The sequence below is a fragment of the Amblyomma americanum genome, chromosome 1, assembly GCF_052857255.1.
Source record: "Amblyomma americanum isolate KBUSLIRL-KWMA chromosome 1, ASM5285725v1, whole genome shotgun sequence".
In the NCBI taxonomy this organism is placed as follows: domain Eukaryota; kingdom Metazoa; phylum Arthropoda; class Arachnida; order Ixodida; family Ixodidae; genus Amblyomma; species Amblyomma americanum.
This window is the reverse complement of record NC_135497.1, coordinates 230986559-231011020: the sequence shown is the minus strand read 5'-3', so window position 1 is coordinate 231011020 and position 24462 is coordinate 230986559. Positions and strand designations below refer to the sequence as shown.

Below are 24462 nucleotides of genomic sequence, written 5' to 3'. Positions count from 1 at the left end.
AGAGGCGGTCATCCCAGCTCTTCAGAGATTTACTGCAGCCTCTGGGCCCCAGTTTATAGCCTGGACATAGCTCTAGTCACTCATGAAGTTGGTTGCACACATTTGACAGTACTAGACTAGACTTCCTTGCATTTTTTTGGGATTAGGAGTCTAACATGTAACCGTAGTTTAGCACACTGTTTGTCTCTAATTGGCTTCATAAATTTCTACAAGCAATTATGATGGTGTTGGTCACCGGATAGTCACAAGTGTCATTGTCAGAAAGTATAGTTTTTTTTTTTCCACTAGTAATTTTTGATTGCTCAGCTCGAATATTTAAGTCGCAGCAAAGAGCTGACATGGCTGACGTGATAATGACAAGCAGCCACTTTGTGCGTTTGTGTAAATACAGGACTCAGGTGTATTGCTGACACTTTGTAATCATACCGAGCCTGCATTTGAACTCTCTGTGGCATTGTAAGAGGAAATATGGAAATATGGCATGGTTTCAGTTATTTTCTCTCACTCTTCGGATGGCAGGTGAATCAGTTCGGCTGCTGGCCTGGATAGCGAAAAACAGCGCATCGTGTGAAGCCAAGGCAACTTTGTGCCGGCTGGGTGCACTGCCACACTGGGTGTCCATGCTGTCGTCTGAACACAGTGTCATGCAGGCCGAGGGCCTGCTGGCCCTCACGCTCGCCCTGACCCCATCACCTCCCAGTGAGTGCTGCTTGAGATTCCTGCCAGCTTATATGCGCTGCACTTGGCTAGGCAGTATATTGGTCATCCGGAGAATTGTGTAGTAAGAAGAAGTGTAGTTCAAAGCTTTGCTCCGCAAGTGTGCCAGCATCATTCACAGCTAACAACATGAGTGTTCAAAGCAGTTTTGAAGCTGTAACTCTCATGTGATCTCCAGGCAGCAACAAAAGGCATTTAAAGAAGAAAGTCGGCAAGGACTTTCGCTGAGTGCATGTGTCAACACATACACAAGGAATGAAGCGAGTGAAGCTGACCATGTCCATTTCTACAGCTGAAGTAGGATGCCAATAAATGTGCTTCGGTGTCAGCCTGAAAGACCATGCCACAGTTTGGTTTGGTTTGGGGTACCATGTGGAAAATCAGCGTTTGCAATGTGCAGTGCTGCATTCATTGTTCATGATGAGTCCAAAGATATGTGCTAGCCACGGATGTTATTTTGTATCATTTGTAACATGCATTGCCAGACTGTGAAAATCTTGCAAGGTGTTCACATTTTAATGCGAAAGCATTACTTTGCTCGTTGTGTGAAAATGCTGCCGTCATCAGAAAGCCATGGCAGGCACATGCGGTAGGCACGCATAGCAGAAACATGGCACGCGACTGATGTCATAAGTCATAACCCCTCCTGTGTCACCGCCGCCCAGGCAAGAGAGGGAAACACTCCTCCTCGCACTGGAGAATGCTGCTCTCCCCCTCCAAGAAGGGCAAGTTAACTTCCGCAATGAATGAAAACAAGTTTGGGGGAACCCCTCCTCCTCCCTGTTGTGGCTGTACAATACCCCCTCAGCCTGATGACAAAGCAGACCACTGGCACTGTCAGTGTGTCGCTAAGTTGTTGTCAAGGGCTTGGGGGTGAATGCTGTTTCGCTGCAGCTGCTTACTTTGCATGCTTTGTTGAATTGCAATGCTCTTGTACTTTGTCCCTAGTGAGCTGCTGCCTCTGGCCGCGCTTTGCTGTCTCGCCTGATAATGTAGATGCGAGTGACTCAACTATGGATGCTGAAGAGTCCATAGTGCCGCAATCTCACTTTCCGAAAGCTGAAGGCCAACTGACGGCAACGGCAGGGACTTTCCATTTTGTGTAATCTCTAGCTGTGGTTACATGAATACGAGTTACATGAATACGACAGTGGCGCATCGTATTTCCTAGGTTATCTCACTGAGGTGACCCGCTACAAATCTCTAATTGCAACCAGTCACCTAACTGTGGTAGTTAAAAAGTTAATTATAAGAAATTAGTTAACCAACACTGGTAATACTATGCTGAAAAAGCCGTATTTTTAGCCCAAATAGCCTATTTTTCAAAATTACATTGTCTTCCCTGAAACACCTGGTATATTGAATGCATTTTATACCTTACCTCCTATGCTGGCAGCATACTCAGAAAAAGTACTGCTGAAAAATGCAAATTTGTGGTCTTTGGTGGGAAAGCTTCGTAAGTATACTGTCAAGCTCAGTTTGTGAAGGTACCCTTGTCATTCCATGATGATTTGAGCTGCTCTCCAATGCTGCATGGATGTCCTAACTGTGTATGAAACAATTGAAAGCAAGAAAAGAAAAAAAAAGAAACGGCACAAGAAAGGGCACGGCAAACAGTTGAGAAGCTTCACCTATGTTTTTGTGTCTTGTCATCTGCAGGTTCCTTTGTCTTTTGTACAGTGTAAGCTTTGCTCCAAGCAAGATCTAGACTGGCAAAAGGGTGGAATCTGTTCTAGATTCAAAAGGAGGAGCCTGATTGTTGAATGGGGAGCATACTTTAGCAATAAGCGATTTTTCTTCAAACACCAGCATCGTCAACTTGAGTTGTGCTTTTTTTTTCTGTTTAATATGATTGAGGCCATCTTTTGGCATGCAAGTTTGTTACGGATCTCCCTGGAGAACACTCGGACCGAAAGAATGGACTAGGCGACAAGTGCGCCCACACAGACGCACATTTAATACACCCTGCATGACACACACACTAGCGCACAAAACTAACAAAACTAACCTAAAACACAAAGACTATAAATACACATGACCCGGGAACACTGCTACCAGCGTCTACTACTAGCGTTCCACTGTGAGTGGTCGGCGTTTGTGCTCACAGTTGGTTCGGTGTGGCTGCAGCGTTGTTTGGGTCCAGTAGCCTGCGTCGAGGTGGCGTTCGACGTGCTTGGGCTGGCGTCGTTGGCTGCGTCGTACAAGCTCCCGGGCCAAGCACCCGTGGAGTTGATGCCGGTGTTGTTGGCGTTGGGGGCACCACCCGGATGGGTGGCAACAGCACTGGAGACACCCCTGGCCGTAGCAGGTGGTAGCGTCCTCAGTTAACTACCCGGAACGGGCTCAGGAATGGCAGGAAGTCCACGATGCGAAGCCGTAGAACGCGAGCTCACCGGAGCAGTAGCCAGCGTCGCTCTCTTCCAGCCGAAGTGTCCCTGACCCACCAGAGCCTCCGTTTCTGTGTTCTTCCCCCCGTGCCTCGCTCTCCCTCGCCATTTTATAGCCTCTGCGTTAGTCCACGTAAGCCTTGTCGTCATCTTCTCCTTCTTCTCTTCTCCACCAATCATCTCTCTCCACCTCGCTGAATGCTTTTCCGCCAATCATCTCTCTCCACCTCACCGAATACTTCTCCTTCATCTTCTTTAGTCTTCGGTTAATCCCCGTCGTCTTCTTCACACCTCTTTCCTTCATAATTTTATTTTATACTTCCTATTATATGATGAGGGCCCCCCTCTCTTAAGAGTTTTTCTATGAAAAACTGCTCACGTCATCCTCATCTTCAAGCCATCCAGCCAACCGACTATCTTCTGTATCGATTTCAAACCCAGCACACAACACACTGCAGATGTCCAGCACTCACCAAAAGCACACCACTAACAAAGCACACTAAACTGCATTTTCGGAACATTAATACACCACTGCCGTTGTCCGTGTGGTGTCCTTAATACACATGTTAATGTCCACAACACACTCCCTTGTATAATCACATAACAATAGCAATAACAACAACAAATCAACAACAACACCAAAAAGATGCATCCAAGCGATACCTAGAGCTGTTCAATTGGCTCTACTCATGAAGTCCGCTCCAAAGTTATCTTCTGTCTTCATTGAAATTGGGGTTTATTACTACCTTATCTCACCCCCACAATGTCAATAGCTACTCTTCGAAATGGTAGGTCGATGGCTGGCATCTTGCCCAAAGGAACGGGACCAACTCTTCCCTTCGGAACTGTGCGCTGGCACACATCACATGAGCGAACAAAACGTTTAACGTCACTCTGGACACCTGGCCAGAAGAACTCCTCGGTGATCCTAGACACCGTTTTTTGAACACCCTGGTGTCCGGCCATAATGGCGTCATGTCCTAAGCGTAGCACTGTCTCTCGCATATCTCTCGGTAACACCAGCTGTTGGACCCGCCCTCCTGAGATAAATATGCATTCCCTGTGCAGAAGACCATTTTACAATTGATATTCGAATGACGTAGGACTCTTCTTTCTTTTCACTTTTTCCCCGACTCTTTCGAAGCAGGCCTTCAAGCTCGGGTCTTCTCTTTGCCTAATTGCAATTTCGCCCGGTGTTACGCTCAGGCACATCATAACAGGAGTAGACAGCGGACGCTGCGTTGCTCGGGCTGTCGCTTGAGCTCTTGTCTTCACTACCAACAAGAAACTGACTGCACCCGTCTGAGCTGTTGCGGGCCTTTCCTCCTTTGGGTGTTCTTCAACGTCGAGCGTCCTCCACTCGGGATCGGGGTCTTCGACACTTCTTGCACCCGTAATGTTTCCCAAGATGAGATCGTAGATGGGTTGGTCTACCTATTTTGCCACTACCTGTCCAGTATAATATGGCGTGGACACTAGAATCCTGGCTTCAGGAAGGTACCTTACTGTGCTATCTACAAGAGTGACGGCCGAAGCTTCCCCTGCAAGATCCTCGTCCTTCACCAGGCTTCTCCGAACCAAAACTGTGTTGGCTCCGCTGTCTCTAAGAACCAATATAGGACGGTCCCCTATTTGCCCAACCACCACCGGCATTGCTGCTTTCGACTTGGGCGTTCCACTCACCGCTTCATTTCCCAGCGGCGTTTGCTCTCCTTTCAGCTGTGGAGCTTCAGGTGGCGTGACAAGTTCTACCCTAGAGTCGACAACGCATGCAGCTCGGTCCTGCGTTCTGTATCTGCAGTCATCGAGAGTATGACCCCTCCTCTTACAACCTTGACACAACCTGTGTCCTTTGGGCAATGCTGCTAGTCCGACAGTGAACTGCATGGTGTCCCACCTTGCCGCAGAGAAAACATCGTACTGGCGCATTAGATGCACCACCATATGCTCTTGGTTTTGTCGCATCTGTTTCTGGGACTTTTTGTGTTTCCTCCCTTGCCTTACTCATATTTCTCATCCCTTGAGCCTCGAGAAATTGGTCTGCAGTGTCGGCAAACTCTTGTAGTGAACACAACTTTCTTTCTTTCAGGAATAGCGCTAGCCTTGAGCTGCAACACGCTAAAAATTGCTCTGTGACCAGCTTGTCACACACCCCTTCAAAACTCTTTTCTGTGTTTGACATATCAAGCCACCTATCAAAATAGTTGGTCAGCCTGCAGGAAAACTGCTTAGTGGTTTCAGAATCCTCAGGTTTCGCGGTGCGAAATCTCTCACAAAAATCCTCTGCCGTAAGCCTGAGTCTTTGGAGGAGTGCCTTTTTGACTTTCTCGTAGTCCATGAAATCAGCAGCAGGCATCCTTCCAAACACATTCAGCGCCTCTCCAACTAAACACATGCTCAATGCCGTGGCCCATTCACTGCGCTCCCAGCCTTGCCCTAAAGCTATCCGCTCAAATCGTTGCAGATATGTGTCCAGATCATCTCTTTTGCCATCGAAAGGAGCCATCAGCTTCCTGGGACAAACTCTGGCCGGTCTAGGAGATTCTCTACCCGCTAAGGAACGCTGATCATTGTCCGTGATCTCCTCATATCCTTCCGCGACATGCGCCTGTTTCCACAAAATAAACTCCTTCTCCCGTTCTATCCTTCTTTTCTCCTGTTATTCTGCCTCGCGAGCTCTTCTAGCTTCTCGCTGTTCTGCCTCGCGAGCTCTTTTTTCCTTCCGCTCTTCTGCTCACGAGCTCTGTTAGCCTCTTCTGCTTCGCAAGCATCTGTGCGAGCGTCTGGACGTGCTTGCGCCCTTTCCTCTCTCTGCCTATCTGCTTCCTCTTTCTGCCTCTTTGCCTGCTCCTCATAGAGACACATCGCCTCTTCCTTGCTTAACCCCAGCTTGAGTGCCAGTTCTAATGTTTTTGTCAAATCCATCCTTTCTGCCGTCTAGAAATCGGAAAGATCAGAGACAAAGCAAAAGGAGAAAAGGAAATGAATCCTGGCAAGCTCGCCACTTATCTTTGTCACTGATCTCCCCGTAGAACACTCGGACCGAAAGAATGGACCAGGCGGCAGGTGTACCCACACAGACGCACATTTAATACACTCCACGTGACACACACACTAGCACACAAAACTAACACAAAACACGGACTATAAATACACACGACCTGGGAACACTGCTTCCAGTGTGTACTACCAGCGTTCTACTGTTAGTGGTTGGCGTTCGTGCTCACGGTTTGTTCGGTGCAGCTGTGGCGTTGTATGGGTCCAGTAGCCGCTGTTGAGGTGGCGTTCGACGTGCTTGGGCTGGCGTCGTTGGCTGCGTCGTACAAGCTCCCGGTCCGAGCGCCCGTGGAGTTGATGCCGATGTTGTTGGCGTTGGGGGTACCACCCAGATGGGTGGCAACAGCACTGGAGACACCCCTGGCCGTAGCAGGTGATAGCGTCCTCAGTTAACTCCCCAGAACAAGCTCAGGAACGGCAGGAAGTCCACGATGCAAAGCCGTAGAACGCGAGCTCACTGGAGCAGTAGCCGGCGTCGCTCTCTTCCAGCCGAAGCGTCCCTGACTTACCGGAGCCTCCACTTTTCTGTTCTTCCCCCCGTGCCTCGCTCTCCCTCGCCCTGTTATAGCCTTGGCGTTAGTTCACGTAAGCCTTGTCGTCTTCTCCTTCTCTTCTCCACCAATAATCTCTCTCCACCTCACCGAATGCTTCTCCTTCATCTTCTTTAGTCTTCGGTTAATCCGCGTCGTCTTCTTCACACCTCTTTCCTTCATAATTTTATTTGAGACTCCCTATTATATGTGACAAAGTTGCACTTGAATGCACTTGCTTACTTCTGTGTTCTCCAGCAAGTGTCGCTGAAGCTTCCTGCATGGCTGCCTGCACAGTAGTGCTGAGCAGCTCACTCAATGTGACACTAAATTTGAGCGCCTCGGCCTTTTTCATTCCAGGCTCATTAACTTTAGTTTTTTAGTTTGAAAATTTCAGTGGTTCAGGCCGGGCATGCTTGTGTAAATTTCAGTGATTGATGAAATTCTTCGGTAGTTTTCAGTGCTGCAAAATGCAAAATGTTCACTTTGAATGGCTGTGCTGCATTGCACAAAAGGAACATTATTGCCCTTTTGATTAAAATTGCATTTTTCACACACAACATGCATGCCAGTGTATCATGTAGGGCGGTATATAGTTACTGGCTGATTTTTCAGACTTCCTGAGGACGACAAAAATGACCAAAAAATCAAATCCAGATGAAAAAAATCTCTTTACTTAACTACTAATTGCCAAGGAGCTAGTGGAAGAGATTAATAGTTTTATGCACATTCTGACACCTCACATATCTCAGTGTGTGTACACAGAGGATAGACTGTAACCGCTTTCATGACCTCTGTGTTCAGTGCCTGTACTGCCTTCGGCACATTGCCGTCAGATGCATGGCTTATGGATTTATGGCTTAGGGGGTTTAACGTCCCAAAGTGACTCTGGCTGTGAGGGACACCGTAGTGGAGGACTCCAGAAATTTCGACCACCCGGGGTTCTTTAACGTGCACCGACATCACACAGTACATGGGTCTCTAGAGTTTCGCCTTCATCGAAATGCGACCGCCGTGGCCTTGATCGCCGTGGTCTTTCGGGTCACCAGCCGAGTACCATGGGATGAGAAAAAGTCCAGATATGAAAGCAAACACACCATAGTGGCAACTGGGCTGTTCCCACTGTACGGAGGCCCCACAATGGAGAGGTGAAGATGGTGATAAAGATAAGAAGGCAGAACTTCAAACAGCTGGGGCAAGCACTTTGCCGGCCCCAGCCAGCAAAGGCTTAGAGTGCTTAGAGTTCGAAACCGATCTGAGAACTGGCAGTATGTTACTACTTGCACTTAGTGACAGCTAACGCATGATTAGAGGTGAAGTGCTAGTTATTGTCAGTATTGCAATGGAAAATTTGAGACTACATAAGTATGCGATCCTTGTTTCGACAAGCACCTCCATTTTTCACCATTCACGGTCTCCGCATAGTCGTACCCCTCTTACATTCTTCGCTGCTGCCCCTTCACATATTTGGGATGAAGTGTTCCATGAACTGGTGACTACAGTTCAAGTTTGTAAGACAGAAGATGTCTGGCAACAATATCAGCTCGCAATCATGCGTGCACACTGTGTCAGCCCGCGTAAAATATTAGATTTCCAATTTAAAGAAGCGCCCTTTTAGTTTAAACTCGGCTTTATTCTAACTGGTTTTTGCTTCCTTTTGAAGTTTCAATTAACAAGGTTCCCCTGCTATGCAAATTAAATGGCAACTTGGATATCGGTGGTGGTGTTGTGGTCAGCGCAAATGTGCGGGTTCCAAAAATATGAGCAATCAGTTGCGATGCTTGTGAAATTTCAGAATTTCAGTTGCTATATTATGTTGGCTCTATTATGCATGTGGCAGTGCTGTGAAGATGTCCGAATAACCATTATGTCCGAAAAATCAACAATTTGAATTTTTGGTCAGCGTCTGTAATAAGAGGGATGGAGTTCAGTGTTTTCTGAATCAGATAAAACATCATCTTTTCTAAGAGCCTTTTGCTGTAAGCCATTTCATTCTTTATAAGTGCAGTTTTGTTGTCAAACTACAGGTGCTGCTCTAGAAGACCTGAAGAAGACAGATATTCTGCCACTGCTGCGATCATTGCTCGAGTCGCCAGAAATTTCACCTGAAGCATTGCAGAATGCAGTTGCTCTCACAACAGCCCTGTCGAACCTTGGTGAGTTTTCTGCACTGTTCTTACTCTTTTCATCCCTGTGTAGCTCACAATGCTTCATGTGCAGAAATGACAGCTGGTGACCTTTAGGAAGTGTTTTTTCTTGTTTTTTTTCCTGTGTCCTTCTTTGGGGAAATTTTCAGCAAATTTGTTCCTTTTCAAAATATTGCCAGGGAAACATTTCACATTTGGCGTAGTGAAAAAAAAAATAATAACTCCTCCAGTTTGTTATAATTTATACCTGGGCGATTTATTGTTGTAGCTTCTTGAAAAAAAAAACAATGCAAAAGACCAGGACACAGCAAGATGTGCAGGACAAATGCCAACTCTGAGCTGAAGTTTTATTGGAATTGCACTCAAACATACGTGGTAGTCAAGAAAGCACACTCATGCACAAGCATAATAACTTGAACCCAGAAAATGTATGTATCGAGATATAATATCTCGATTTCATGCAGAGCTGAAGATAGCTGGTACACACACTTGTCACCAGAAAATGATGGTGCTTGCCCTGCCCTTTCTTGCTGTGTTTTCAGCTTTTGGGCTGTTTCTTCAAGATACTGTTGAGCCGGAATACATATATTGAATCCAGATATTTTGGATGATAGGCTATATGAGACAAATATTATCCCCTTGCAAACCTTGTGTAAAAGTGTAGGAAAGTAGCCCTGCATATCAAACTCTAATTTTTCCAGTCATTCAATATATCGAACAATGTGCTGCACACTGCGAGTGGCGCTTCTCCTTATGGCCTACTTCGATCACTTTTTGCACATGGAGACGGGTCGGCTGCGTGGCATTGGGCACCTGGTGGCATCAACCGCGATACAATGTGGACGTGGGGTGTGCTGAGGTTGGCCTTCGGTCTCTTGTACTTATTTTCCATTCCACATCGCTGTCATGCGATGAAGCCAACCTTGACTGATCATGGCCCTAGCCTGGTGCGCTTTGATGCTGAAATCTTTGCCGAAACCAACTGAACTTCCATTCTAATGAGAGAATGTTGCATTTATACAGCACTCATAAAAAGATTATACATCTCATGATAGCCATGGGCTAGTCCCAAAGCACTGTCCACTGTGGATTCAATGCAAAGCAGGTTAGGCCTGGCAGCGGCTAGCGAGAAATGCACTGCCAGTACGCCGGCAGGTGGCACATCGCTGCAAGAAGCATGTCGCTAGCCTGGTGCAATGCATCCTTGCTTCTAGGCTACAAATATGCTTACCTATTGCCATTTTTATATAATGAATTATCGGTACAGAGCTGTTTCACGATCCCCTTTGAGTTTGATATATCCAGGTTGGACTGCACCAGAATTCCCTGGTTTACATCACCAAGTATTTGGGGATTTCATTCAGTGGCAGACTTCCCCCTACTCCACCCTCAGTGAGAAATTTTGTATGGAAGAACCATGAAAAACTTTTTTTTTTAGCGAGAAGGTTCAAGAAACGTATTCTACAAACAGGACTTCGCAACCGCCCTTGCCCAGAGTCAATCAGTCAGTCAGTGTCCTTATTTCTTCCTCAAGAGAAACAAGAGGAGAAGGAGGGCTCAAAGAAAAAGTGGAAGTTTCCATTTGACGAGCTTTGAGCCCCCATTCACAAGGCATATACAGTGCCAGCTAAAATCCACCTCTGCTTTCAGTAATGCTCTGAAACTAGAAAAAAGAAGCTAATGCTTAATAGAACCTTCTTCGAGCTTTCTAGAAACAAATTGTGTTGCAATTATTCATAAAAAGTCACTGTGAAAACTCATTTTAATTCTTCCACTGAGGTATAGTTATGATCAGCACTTTGCTCAGTACTATGCCTGGGTTCACTCACCTAAAAGCTAACTGGATAAATATGAAAGGGCAGATATTGTGCTCACATGATCTTGCTTTTTTATACAGTAAGGATAGCAGCCGGTGAGATCTTGTGTGTGCAATGCCAGTGAAACCTCAGATTTCGAGTTGCGTAAGGCAAGCTGTTCTACCTTTGCTAGTTGCTCAAGAATTTAGAATGTGCAGTCAGCAGCAGGAGCTTATGGGGTGAGGGTGTGGGGAAGAGAAACAATTGCTGTGCAGTCAGCAAGCCAGTCACCTTAAATACGTGCCAGTGTGATGGGACATGCATTCTTTAACTGATGGTATCATCAGTACCAGGCAACTTGGTTCTGGGGCAGCACTACAATTAATTTGTTCCTAAGCACACACATCCCAAAACATTTGCCAGCAGTAGCACTGTACTAGAGAAAATGACACTACTGACAGGCTTCCATTTTATCCCAGAGAAAGAGATTAGAATTTGTTTAATGTTATCCCTGCAGGGATTGGCCTGGAAAGTCATGTGCATGGCTGAGAATCAGTTTTCTCACGAACAGTTTGTTAGAACTTGAGATCACCAGGCAGGGAATGTCTATAGTACATTTCTGAGCAGCTATTTACACTTACTAGGGCAGTTCGTTGCCTTCGTATTAGGGGTGTGCGAATATAGAAATTTTCGAATACGAATCGAATGCGAATATTGGGGGAAAAATGGCTTCGAATATTATATCGAATATCTGGTCAGCACAAAAAATAAATTCAGAAAAGATAAACAAGCAAAAATTGTTGCTCGTATTTTTTTCAAAATAGTGTATGGCTTTTGCAACTGAAATAAACAAAACTAGACTCCCTGAGCACCATATAAAAAAAAACAATGTGCGCAAAAATGTATACTACTTTTTTGAACTGCATAACAGTATCCAACCAGTAATGTGGTCAGACAAAATGCAATCCATAACATGACAAGACTGGAAACAAGAATAACATTATGGCTAGTAAAACCTCATTAATTCGGAGTTCAAAGAACCGACAGAAATGCCCAGGCTATTTGAAGGTCGATTTATAAAATGCCCCGCGGCCCCGAAAATGCGGTAGTCTTATGAGGCGGCTCTATCGTGCAAACACCTGTAATCACGTGACGAGCACAGAGTTTCCGCATGCTGGAAGACATCGCGAGATAAGCGAGATGGGAATGCGCATTGACATCGGAATGGCGAGGCTGTTTATAAAAAAGGAAAAGAAATGACGAGCGATGTGTCAGTCAGCGTCTGAAAGCGGCACGGTGTTGAGATTGGACTACTGGCGAATGCGCGGGCCGACAGTTGCCATTGCAATGGGCGAGTGGCCAAGCTCAGAAACCAAAACTACGCTTCCAGGTTATATTTTTTGACCTAGTGACAGGGGCCCTCCGAACGTTGTCACGCCTGCCGTTACGCCCACTTAAGAGGCTCATGGGTTACAGTGCAGCATGCAACAGGCGGGATTTTTACAGGATCGCTTGCCCTGTTGTGACACCTCGACTCGCCCCTTCGGGAGCCTCACGCGAAATTCTGCAAGTAGGCTTTCCCGCATAGCGTAGTTGACCAAAACAAGATGGCGGTGGTCACGCTCATAGAGTTAAGTTGGCAGAATGAATGCCATGGGTGTTGGCATTAATTAGATAACATATTACGCAAGGATAAAAAATAAACACGCTTTCGCGTTGCAATTGTTAGAAGCGGGCCGTCCCCCATGTTGTTCGCAGCACGCGTGGTATGTGGGAAAGCCCACTTGAGGAATTGCGCACAAGGTCAAGCCTAGCGGCATCGGAATGCAATTGGTCCACGCCATAAACGATGGAGAAGAAAGAGAACATGGCCTTTATATTGTTTTCCTGGAACTTTAAACTCTATATTCAGATAATGTTCCAGATATTGCGCTTTTGCAACAATCAGATTTACGAAAGTCGGCGCGGTATACATTGCTGCCGAGTATTCGGGAATTTTCGAATATTCGGAAATTCACGAATATCATTTCTCAAATACGAATATGAACCGAATATGAAACATATTCGATTCGTATTCGAAATTTCGAATATTCGCACATCCCTACTTCATATGTCTACAGGAGGGATCTTGTATTCTAATTAGCTGTTCATCATTGGCAAAATTTTAACGCAGGCCTCTGCAGAGACGCAGCAGTGGAAATATTGATTGCGGGTGGCCGCCGATTGTATTCTTTCTGTGAGGATGCAGAAAGGCAGAGGAAATACGTGCTGCGTTGTGGATTGAAGCATGTCTGAACCACCTTGGCACTTACCAAGACAAGCTCATTTGTGATATATTGTCTTCATATCCTACGAGCAGTGGTAGTGTCCGGAGGTGGGTACAGCATGTCAGGGCAGGCATTAATAGTAGGCCGACCAGTCCATGTCAGAGAGCTTTGTTACTGATGTCCATCCCACACTAATCTTATAGACCATTTACAGCATGCAGTTCTTCCGTTTGAGGCCAGATGGTGTTACAGGTGCACTCGTAACACGACGCCATTGCAGGCCTCATAAGTCACCGGCATGTCGCCAGGGTGTACGCAGAGACGCAGCAGTGGAAATATTGCAGGTGGCCACCGAATTTATCCTTTCTGTGAGGATGCAGAAAGGCAGAGGAAATACGTGCTGCGTTGTGGATTGCAAGAATTGCGACAGAGAGTTAAAGGTGTGGGATGAGATCGTTTTTGAGCTTCACGAAACCAACTCCACAAGGACGTACTGCCCCTGTTCGTGCCCGTTCGCCATGCACCCTTTCCGAATGGGTGAATGCAACACACACGTCTGCCCGCACTAGATAGCCAATCTAGAAAGAAAGGTTTCGATCGTGGAATGTCTGTGAGGGTAACAGCACAACATAGCCATATGAACAAACTGTTCCATTGCCAAAACTGTGATGGCTTGCTTTCGGTTGCTGGCAGTTGCGTCTGCATATGTAGCAAGACCCCGTTGCTCATAACTGAAGGTGTGCGGCCATTAGAAACAGGAGCGCTCGAGGCCGAATCAGGAACGGAAAAGAAGGACAACTTACACTACTGCATACCTCTACTGTAGATTATACAGTGCACAGCCATGCAAGCGGACAGCGCTTACCGTCAGTCTGTGTATTACATGCCGTCTTGGTTCTGCTGTTGAACTTCGCTCCAAGAAGCGCGGTTTTCGTGGACTGTATTCGGAATAAAGCATATGCTTTATGGCTGCTGTGCTGCATGGTGTCCCTTCCTCTCTGTCCATGCGAGACGGTCACTAAAAGTGACATCGCATGCGAACTTTTGCAGTGAAGCCGATTACTTGCCACCAACGAGACCTTGAGCAATTTCATGCCCGCATATCGAGCGTGGACTGTACCACAATTTTATGTGTAAGGATGACATAATTGTGAGCTTCGTGTAGCATGAACGCATTGCCATGCGCATTCATTGTGCTTCACTCGAGGAATAATTGGCATTGTGCAAGTATATTCATTTTCTTCAGAAAGTTGATGCGCTAGCTGTTGTGTGCAGATTCCTTCAGGCCACTTCTGCAGGCAGAAGGCTATTCAGCGGTCCTTACTGAGCTGAAGGACCACAGCAACCAGGCCATCTCTAAAGCTGCAACGCAGGCTCTACAGGTCCTTGAGAAAAAGCTGTGAGCGAGCAGGCTTTTTAATGTTGGGGCACTGCTGCCGCTTTGGCACAAGCAGCTTGCTTGGCATTGCTCTGAGTCGCATGTGCTATGAATGCTTTTCAGGCCTTGTGTATACATCTCTGGCAATGGTAGGTGTTATAAGAGGCAAGCCTTTTTTTGTCTAATGGGCAGTGTTAAGTCATTTTGTGAAGCTTCTGTAGGGTAGCGACTCTCCTCACTTCATGGCATGACCACTGCATAGACCTTTGCTAGAGATCAGATTACTTTGATGAGCATTATTTTATACCTTTTGAAGTCCACGTGTGTCTGTATGACACATGTTTCACCAACTGATCATTTGTTGCCACAGAGCACCCTCTTTTTTTAGCACAGTGTGCGCTGAGAAACCCCTCTAATAGTTATGTGGTTGCCAGAATCACATATTGTTGTTGACGCTATGCGGAACCTCCTTGTTGAAGAAATGTTAGGACTGAGTTTTAAATAGTATTTTGAAGGATTCTTTTACAACATTGTGCTTTTGCCACTATACAGGCAATACTTTGTACTGCTTTGTTTTTAGCTCGAAGTTGCGTTTTTACCTGTTATGTTGCTTATGACTACAGCTTAAAGCTGTGGGCCTTGTCTTTTTCTTCTTTTTCCTTTACAGCTAGTCTAGTTCAGTGTAATATAAATACTTACACTATGATGATACGTTTTTCTTGGTTGGATCCAAGATGCAATCAGGCCCAGCTCACAAATTTTGTTAGCCTTCTTTCATTCTCAGATTAGCGTGCTGAAGCTGTGTAAGTGGTTTTGTATTCATGCATGTCAATTCTCGTAAGTGAGGAAGTGGCATGGGAAAAAAAAATGCTCTGCACAATGTAGTGCCCTTTCTTGAGCATATTTTTTATGTTTGCTTTTGGCCCCATATTTGCATTATGAACCTGCATGATGTATTTGCTGGAGTACAGAGGTTGACCGCAGTGCTTGAAACTAAGTAATGTAGTGTGTCCTGTAAACTGTTCGCAATCAACATCAGATTCTTACAGTTTTGCATTAATTGCAAAGTAAAGTAAATATTGGTAACTCTTATCTCTGTAATATAAATATTTGAACAAGGTATGTTATAGGGAGTTTATAAGTGGTCAAAGGTACGTTTTCTGAATGAGTACATCTTTATGTAAGCAAACTTCCGTATATGAGTCTCATATACTGAGCTACAATTATAGCCACTGTAACATAACTTGGTTGTGTTTGAAGTTTGCTCCAACCATTTTACTAAAGCTAAACCTGTGGATTCTTTTCATTAGCATTATGAAAAAGCTTTTTTTTAAATATGTGAAATGAGCTGGTGCAAGCTAGAATTGCTACTTGGTAAAATTAATGCAGAAAAATGGGCCTGTTCGGAGCAGTCACGTATCAGTGCTATATTTGTAACAGGTGAGCGCAGCACTCTTAGCACTTGGATGTTGCAATCAACTGCCGCAGTTAACTGGATTGACAGACAAATGTTTTCGAGCACACTATACTGCTGGAACGAGCATGGAAAGTTTGGTCAAACCGAGGAGACCTCTTCCATAATGCATATTTGCATCCACTGCCTGCACTTTTTTGTGAACTGAAGAGCTTTTTGTGTGGCAATTTTGAAGAAAATTACTCTGTTTGGTGTTTGGATTGTTAAGCGAATGCTACGTACACTAAGGCGATTATGTTTTTATATTTATGTTTGTTATCTTTTGGCATATTTTCTCTGCGTTATGAGCTAAAAATGCTTCTCCTGTGTGTCAGACAGCTTTAATGTCAATATAATGGGGTGTTATTTACTGCCAAGTTCAGCAAGTTTTTTGCTGTAGTGGCCTTGCCATGTAGTCAGAAGAGTTGCCCTAGAAAAGAGTTCTCTCAGTGATGTTTTTCTTGGGTAATTTATTTCTGACTTTGAAGTGTTTTGTTGTAGTCTTTTTACATTTTATATTTATACATCTTTTTCTGTAAGTTTTGTACAAGGAATTTTACCAGCCTGGCACCTGTTGAAGACAGAATGCATGATTTAAACAGGCAAGGAAGAATTGCGCATTCTTGTGGCCACTGCTTCACGAAGAGTGCAGCTTCACGAAGAGTAATTTCAGAAGGGTTTTTATGTGATTCACCAAAGGAGCCAATGATGTGTTAAGCATTTTGCTCCCTTGCTGCCGACCTGTGTTGAATGTTGTTTCATTAACACTGGGGCATTCCATTTAGAGTATCAAGTGGAGCACAATCTTTCACAACATGTGAGTATCAGTTTCAGCTGCTAGTCTCTGTTCCTTTATTTAGAGTGAGCTGAATGGAGCGATGGTCATTGAAGAACGCAACTATTACACTATATCCTAATATGCTTTGCTGAATCAGCAGATAAGAATTCATGCAATTTGGAAGTTCTGTCCAGTTTTCAAGTTGTCTGGTTCACTTGACAAGGTTTTAATTTGTGTTAGTTACTGTAGTGTAAGAAGCCAGGCTGAATAAGTGCTTGTGCAGCAATTCAGACTACTATAAATATTTAAGTGGAATCGTATGCTTCCAGCTCACTTGTCTGAGTGCAGTAGCAGTAAATTACAGGCTATACTATTGAGATAACTAGTTCAGAACCATAGCATATGTGTAAAAATTCCGCTTTTCTGCCAACCTTGCGTTGTATCAGCTTTGATCGCAATATGTCTTTGTTTACAACGTGTTGTCTTTTTGTGTGCGCATTAGGTGCACAGTAAAGCCTCATGAAATTTTTGCCTTCTTGTAGTTGTTTTATATGTCTTTCCTGTCAGTCTCAAATTCATGGTTTCCATAGCTGCTGTTTTCCAGTTTATGTGATTATGCCTTTGTTTACATAATTAGGAAGTAAACCTCACTCCTCAAGCAGCAGTGCTAATGTTGTTCGCGCAGTAGAAGCTCTCAAGCCTGACTGCACAAACTTCCAGTAAATATTGTGCACCATTGTAATGTGCGTACAGTAACTCTAACGCAGCACAATGCTCACCTGCTTATGCACAAAGTGCTTGCTAAATAATCAGCTGTTTACTTAAGCAATTTAAATTTGCACTGCCACAGCAACAGACCCAATGCACCCAGTTCCTATGGTGACACAAAACTGGCTGGCTGAGCTTAGCCAATGTACTTGAATGTTGCAGCATGAGCGTCACATACTAGCGCCATAATGTGGCTTACCTATCAGCAGACACCCCCTTTGTAAGGCCCACTCACTGTACTACCGCTATATAATCTCTCACGTGTTACCATGTCCCAGTGCATCAGCGACTAGGAGAGGGAGAGAAAAGACAGCATGATGCAAAGCTTTAAATGATTCGGCATCTACAGCCTTTTGCAAAACTGAGTGCCAAAACATCAGTGGTCAGTGCTGACAAAAGGCCGCTTTGGCTTTTCAGTTTATACTATTATTAACTGGTGTATTTTAGGTGAGGAAGACCTCCAGCATGGATCCTACCCTTGGCAATTATCGGTGCCTTTTGAGCTGAATCTGAAGTTTTTTCCCATTTCATTTGTAGTGCTGTTCCCTTTGGGGAAATGAATAAGTTTGTATCGTTCTTTTCTCTGCATCATTCTGAGAAAGTTGTTCTGAGTGTCACTCATCACTGAGACAGAGGGCGAGTGTGCGCTAGCAATAGTAAAGGCTAAAGTGAAGTGTGGTCACATTCCAAATGTCTCGTTGATTCAGTGTAGGTGTACCCTTCCCGTTATTCACTGCAGTGTTCTCAGTCGCTGATGTGTTTGTGCTTGTTACATAGTAGACTTTGTGTAGAAATGCTAAGATTTTTGTGGCAGTGTGGTCTTCATCTGGACTCAATATGCATCTTCAGACATGGTAGTTCTTGTGGCTGATGTTGCTGCCCTATGCATCAGTGGTGTGAACTGTTAATGCACACTGCTAGTCTGTAGAAAGCACTCTTTTATTCGCCAGCTTCCGATTATCATGTAGACCAGTGTTTTTGTGTGCCTGCTATGACGGAGGGCAGTTTTGATTGCACTTCATGACCAAGGCCAGTAATTAACTGGCAGCAAAGCTGTATCTCAACCAGTTACAATCAGGGAACTGTTTAAATGTTTTTTTTACGCTGCTCAGTACAGCCATTAGTCAGTAAAGCCTTTTTCCAAAACCACTAGCTTGAACTTCATTGTAGAGCTCAGTATTGTCAATATGCTGTGGTCCATTTGTAGGCATAAGAAATGCTATATGCATGAGCAAAAAATTGTTAAAGCAAGTTCGCTTAAAGGGACACTGAGGAGAAATTGAAGTTGGCTTGTATCGATAGAATACCAGCTCCTGATCACAAAAACGGCGCTCTTACTGAAAACAAAGCTCTTGTAAGGTAGACAATAGCAAGAGCCAAAATACAGGTATCGCTGCCACAGGCCAATCTCGCAAGTACAAGCGTGGCGACGTCATAGGACAAGAGACGCCACTTTGGAGGAATTTTCCTTCCTACATGGGGTCGTGAATCTATGAGGCTGACAAAAAAGGTTGCGCGGTTCAATATTGAAGTAAGTTTTGTTTTAAAACCGGTAGTGCACTTTTATCACACAAGGAAGGCAGACAAAAGACAACTTGAATGTTGGAAGCAAAGAAAAGCGATGCTTGGCGGTGCCACAGGCGGCCAGGAGAGTTTCGATTTTTTATAGCGCTTCGCGTCTATGAGCTTTGCGTGCCCCGTGGTTTTGTTTTTGACGTGCCTCGATATACAAGTGCCGAACAGCAGAGGAACTCCAGGTGCCGCTTCAAGTGCTAGTTAAACTTTGAAGGAGCCTGTTAAGGCTGGTCAGATGATCGCCACGGTCGATGAAAAACTATGATGGCACAATGGTCGGTGATCGTACAAGGCAGTTCGCAGTATAAAGAGCACTTAATTGTATCTTCGCACGCTCACCTGGCGAAACATTCCAGGCTGTGCCAGTCAACTTCAAACTACTTAACGGAAATCGTTTATTAGGGACGGGAGACAAGGTACAACAAGGCAGTTAAGAAAAACTGCTGATGGCCTAGCTCTGTTAGGCCAGGATATACGTAGCGAAAGCGCGGAGCTTTTTGCATCGGAAGAGTGCATTCATTAGATGCGCCTTAATTGATGGTTGTACCTTGAGTGGTCGTGGTGGAGTGTCGTGGCGTCTCCGCCTCAAGCGCCAAAGGCCCTGGTTCGATTCCGAGTGTCGGCACAGGATTTTTTTTTTTATTCAGTGAGTGGGCGGGGGGTTTCAGTGGCTCCCATAGATGCCGCCACTGAATGCGTTGGTTAGCGGTTAAGTGCAGGCTCTGTTAAGGCGCGTTTATGCTCCGGCGTAACGCGCGCGCTGCACGGCGACGTCACGTCGGTCAAAGCGAGGCCCTCTATACTCCAACTGCGCTTCACCGCCGACGTGTTCAGCGGCTTCGGTGCACTCTGACCGCACTGTCGGGGACTTGGATCATGTCTCTATTTCGCGCCGAGTGCGCCAGCCGTCGCCGGCCCAGCCAGACTGATTCGGCTCCGCAGCGAGGTGCGCGTTGTGATGTAATTCAGTAGCTTCGGCAGTTGGGCGGAGCTGTTCTTTTCGAGCTCTCAGTTAATTTAATCCATTTACAGTACACATCTGAAGGTACATGCAAGTGGGCGAGAGAGCCCGATCCAGTGGACCCGTTGGATCTAGCGGAAGCCGTTGAAGCGTCGTGCGTCGGCTTTAGTTTCAAGCCGCCAACTTTAAATGTGACCGCCCTTAAGCACCCATCTGTTTTTTGTGGCAAAAAAATAAATAAATAACTTGGCCCTTGCAACCGTGGGAGACCTCGAAGTCGCCTGCTGCACCGCGCAACCGCGCCGACCTTGTCCTGTCCCCTCGCGACTCCCCGAACTGTGGTTAAGATATTTAGTTTGCAACGGCTGCTCACGGCGGAAAGGGAAACGACCTGCCGGCGCCTAACCTAACCGTGCTCCCTCAAAAGCATCGCACACTCTGTGGGGCTGAGGTCGCTGAAATGCAGGCCGGAGTTTTTGCGAGAACTACGTCGTCGGGTTCGGGAACAGGATCTATCGTAACGCTGGCAAGACGCCGGTGCAAACGTAAACGAAGCGACGGTAGTGACCCCCCATAGATGCCTTCAACGTGCAGCGGCGGTAGCTTTCATTTCGGCAGCTGCTAGACCGCACCGCTAGCCACCAGAAATCACGGAGTCTGCGTTTACGTCACGTTTCACGTCACTCTGTCCTATGACGTCATAAGAGTTCTCCGTGACGTCATAAGAGTTATCGAGTTTGAATTGGAGCGGCGGGAAAAACTTTTTAAACTTCGAATCCAAATTTCTTTGAAATAAATGCATCTTTCACTCCCGGACAAGCGGCAACAAAGCCATGAAATGCTGAACTATCAGATTTTGCTAACAAAAAAATTTCGTAGAGTTCTCCTCAGTCTCCCTTTAAAAGACCTCTTAGTTACATTCACAATTAGCACAGTCTGTCTTTTGAATTATAAATAAGTACAGTATCTAGGTGTATGGATGCATGAAGCTTGCAAGCATGTGGATGTTTAATTTTCATGTAGCATTTTTGTTATTTATATTCTTGTGTTTACACTATATTAAACGGCAAAAAATTATATTTAAGCACTGGTGTCTGGTTATGCATGAATTTGACAGTCGTAGCTCGTTTTCATTCGAACATTCAAAATTGATCATGCTTGCTGCTGGTCTAAAAGAACTAGCTAAGAAAATATTATTTATAAGAGCACAGGCTACACATAGATTTATTTATACGTAGCAGGAGGAGGGAGGAGGAGAATATTATAAGTAGTAGTCACATGGTCAACAGCTGCAGTGTCATTGGTTTGTTCTACCCTTAGCCTAAATGCTTTGCTAGGTCACACGAGTGTGTCTGGTATTATCCTGGCTCTTACTGCATTGGCCATTAAGAAACTCACCTTACTTATGATATGCAAAAGAAAGAAAAATTTACATGCATTGTAAGTAAGTGAATATTTCATGTGCATGTGCTGACCATCTATTTTTGTGGCTGTGTATGCTTCAAAAGTGTAAGACAACTTGGTCACTATTGAAATTAGTCTGCCACCCTAACTGAGGAGTGGGAGTGTACTCGATTTAGTTTTCACAGTATATTTTTAAAATGGCATAGGAGTCCTTTTGGCTGATATCAAAGTGTACTACTGTTTGTATGTTGAAGTTTTGTGTACTGCTTGTGCACTTGAAACTTGTGCTGTTATTGTATTGTGGTAAAGCCCTAAAAGGCACTTTCCTGCATGACTGGCTCTGACTGGTTCCTAGTGCTGTTTTTTTTTTTAACAGTCAGGTACAAGATGAACCTTGGTTCCCTTTATAAAACATCTCTGCAATATGACCTTGCACTGCATTTGGTGTTTAATGTATATTGATTGTGCACTTGGTAGTAATTACTAAAGTCATTGTAGTGATGCCCAGTATTTATTGTGGGCATGTCCCTGTGCCATTGGTGGCTTCCCACAATCAGATTAGATGGTCTTTAGGAGAAGAATATTGCCAAGAAATGGCATTTGACGAGCTTGTCTGAGCCCTATAGACTTGCCCTTTACTGCTGCATGCCATTTGAATCCAGAAGAAGGTGCGTGTAGTGCTTATTTCATGAGCATAATTTTTGAGCATTTTCTGCGCGCAGTAGAGTGCAGTTCTACACTAAAGATGTTCTGTAGCCATTAAATGCATTCCAGCAATCATAGGTTGTGAAATTTCAACTAGAAACTTTAGCGATCAGGTGTAACTAGGTGTTGCCAGTTGAAGTAAGAATATTGCTTGTACACATTTGCACATCTTGGTGCTCTTTTTTTTTTTTTCCCTGTTATGAGTGCCAGAAATGCCCTTCACTTAAGCTGCCATTTATGTTCAGAAAATCACTTTAAGCATGCATGATGTCGAGCTATTATCTGACGAATCCTCCTTTGTTCTTTATGGGTAGCTTTTTTATGTACAGAATTTTATTTTTGTCAGGCAGCTGGTTGAGAATGCAGTTGACTGACATCTGCTGCCTCCACCGTGGGCATGCCGTGTTTGGGTGGTGAAGACAAATTTATTGGAAGCAGAAATCTGAAGACTTGACCAGTTTTTTTTTTAACTTTTTTACCCCTGCTCCCCCAATGTCTCACTGGGTATTCCATTAGGCTGCTGAGTGTTGGTTTGTAGGTTCAATCCTAGCCACATCAATGACATTTCAGGGAGGCAGAAGGAAAAAATGCCCATGTAGTGGGATTTCAGTGCTTCTAAAGAACACCCCAATTGGTTGAAATAAGCCTGCAGCCCTCACTATGGCATGCCTCAGCTGATGGTGTTTTGACATGTGAAAATTCAGTGATCCAGTTCATCTGTATTCTTTCTGAACCTTACTAGCAAACTTGCACCCCCCCAAACTTGAGGGGTTTGATAAGGCCATGGCCCCTGACATCCCACTTGTGCATGCCCATGCCTGACATCTTTCTGTGTGCACTGTGTACACTGAGATCACAAGCCTCAGACATTAAAAAAAAAAAAGAGGCATGGCTTCACTAGTCTTTGATAATGAATTCAGCTTATCAACCTTCTTACCGATGTACTTTATCACGTATGGCAGTTACTATTGTATCAGTTCTTTTTTCAGCCATAGGTGAAGGTTTCATGCCTGGTTGGCCTGAAGATTATGCTTCTAAATTGAGATACCTTATAGCCTGAAAAAATTTGGACAGTGATTTTTTTTTTTTTAGAACATGTTATAGCATTATGGCATTGTAGGGTTTATAGTCCACTGTTTTCTGTGACATCAATCCTGGGAGCTATTGGAATGTTAGTTTGCTTCATCTAGTATTGTATTGTGGTGTAATCTTAAAATGCTCACAATTGTTGTAGTTGAGCTTGCATTTTGCTTACGGCTGGCAGGCTTACCACTGTTTGCAATGCAGAGAACATTATGGAGCAAAGTACTGTAGCGGATATCACCTGGTTGCTGTAATTAGGGTACTTGTACTTCACTAGGCAACTGAGGTTGTGCTGCATGTGTACTGTTGCTGCTTCCCCAGTGACTGTTACATATTTCTGTGCGATATAATGCTAGGCAGTGATGAAGGCTTCCGTCAACAGTGTGGTAGTTGAAGTTCCTCATTGAAGTGGTTAGCTTGCGCTGGTAGCATCAAAATTACTACAAGCAGGTGTGTGCTGTGTGCAAATTTTTTCTGTATTTTTTTTGTTAAAAAAAAAGTTGTTTCAGTTTGGCAGGGCAAGAGAAACTTGATCATCATATTATGGCCTGTGCTCTTGACATCTGAGCCTGTTAAGCTATTTCTTGGTGAAAAGCAGATATTTTGATCTAAAGAAAATGTAAGCAAGATGGCATTGCATTTGGTGTTACTGCCTGCAGCATACACAGTCTTAGCAGCCAGGAGAGCTGTTTGCAAAAGTGGAATACCTGATAACTTCAGTGAACCTACAGTTGATTCATGGTGTCTGGCTTGTTTGCATAATAAAGTAGGCTATCCAGCTTCAATTAAAGCTGAAAATAAAGTTGTCAAGCTGAGTGCAGAAATTTTGTCGATCTATCTTGAGCACACAGTAGAAACTGAGTAAGCACATTCTCGACAAAACTTGACTGTGGTGTTACGTGAATTGGGCGACAGTGTTGAAGTGCTGTTATTTTTGAGGAATCCATTTCAAGAATGTTTTTTTTTTTAATCTGTATGAAATATGCACCTAATGTGAAGTTCACTCAGGGTAGGAGAATAAGCAGCACTGAGTTTGAAACTGGTGGTTATCTGTATTTGACAATACTCTCTGTCTTGCTTTGTATATTTTCTTAATCCACTGTATCAGTTGCAGCATGCTACGAAACAAACCAGCTTGCTGGGGACCAAGGTAAACATGTAAGCCCTCTGAGCAGTCAACGGCACACTGCTGTCCTATTAAACTATTTCCTGACCCATGCGCCTTGTCTGACCTTTACTGAATGCACTCAAGCACCATTATTAACACTGATAAAACAGATTGTGCCCGAAGTGTGTACCATCTATGTGCATCTGCGTGTGAAGGGCCAGACGTCAACAGCTACCCGTACGATACGGTAAGGTGAAGTAGAAAGATGACTGATGCCAACCAGGTTAATTTTTGAAGAAAAAAAAACGACGTTTCGGGACCGGCTTGGTCCCTTCTCCACGATGTGAC

The 24462-nt window shown here is 44.7% G+C and overlaps 1 protein-coding gene across 2 annotated transcripts in view; it reads left to right on the top strand.

The window, feature by feature from the left end:
• vimar (visceral mesodermal armadillo-repeats) overlaps positions 1-24225 on the top strand; it is a 51900-nt gene extending 27675 nt beyond the window's left edge. Inside the window, exons 13-17 of one of the 2 annotated variants that reach the window (XM_077648718.1) lie at positions 520-699; positions 8719-8847; positions 14177-14300; positions 16518-16549; positions 17726-24225. In XM_077648718.1, the coding sequence (XP_077504844.1) occupies positions 520-699; positions 8719-8847; positions 14177-14300; positions 16518-16549; positions 17726-17838 (578 nt within the window). In that variant the 3' untranslated portion in view covers positions 17839-24225. Of the gene's footprint in view, positions 1-519; positions 700-8718; positions 8848-9624; positions 13875-14176; positions 14301-16517; positions 16550-17725 lie in introns of those variants that run through there. The other variant, XM_077648719.1, reaches the window with a different exon arrangement.
• Positions 24226-24462: the final 237 nt, after the last annotated feature.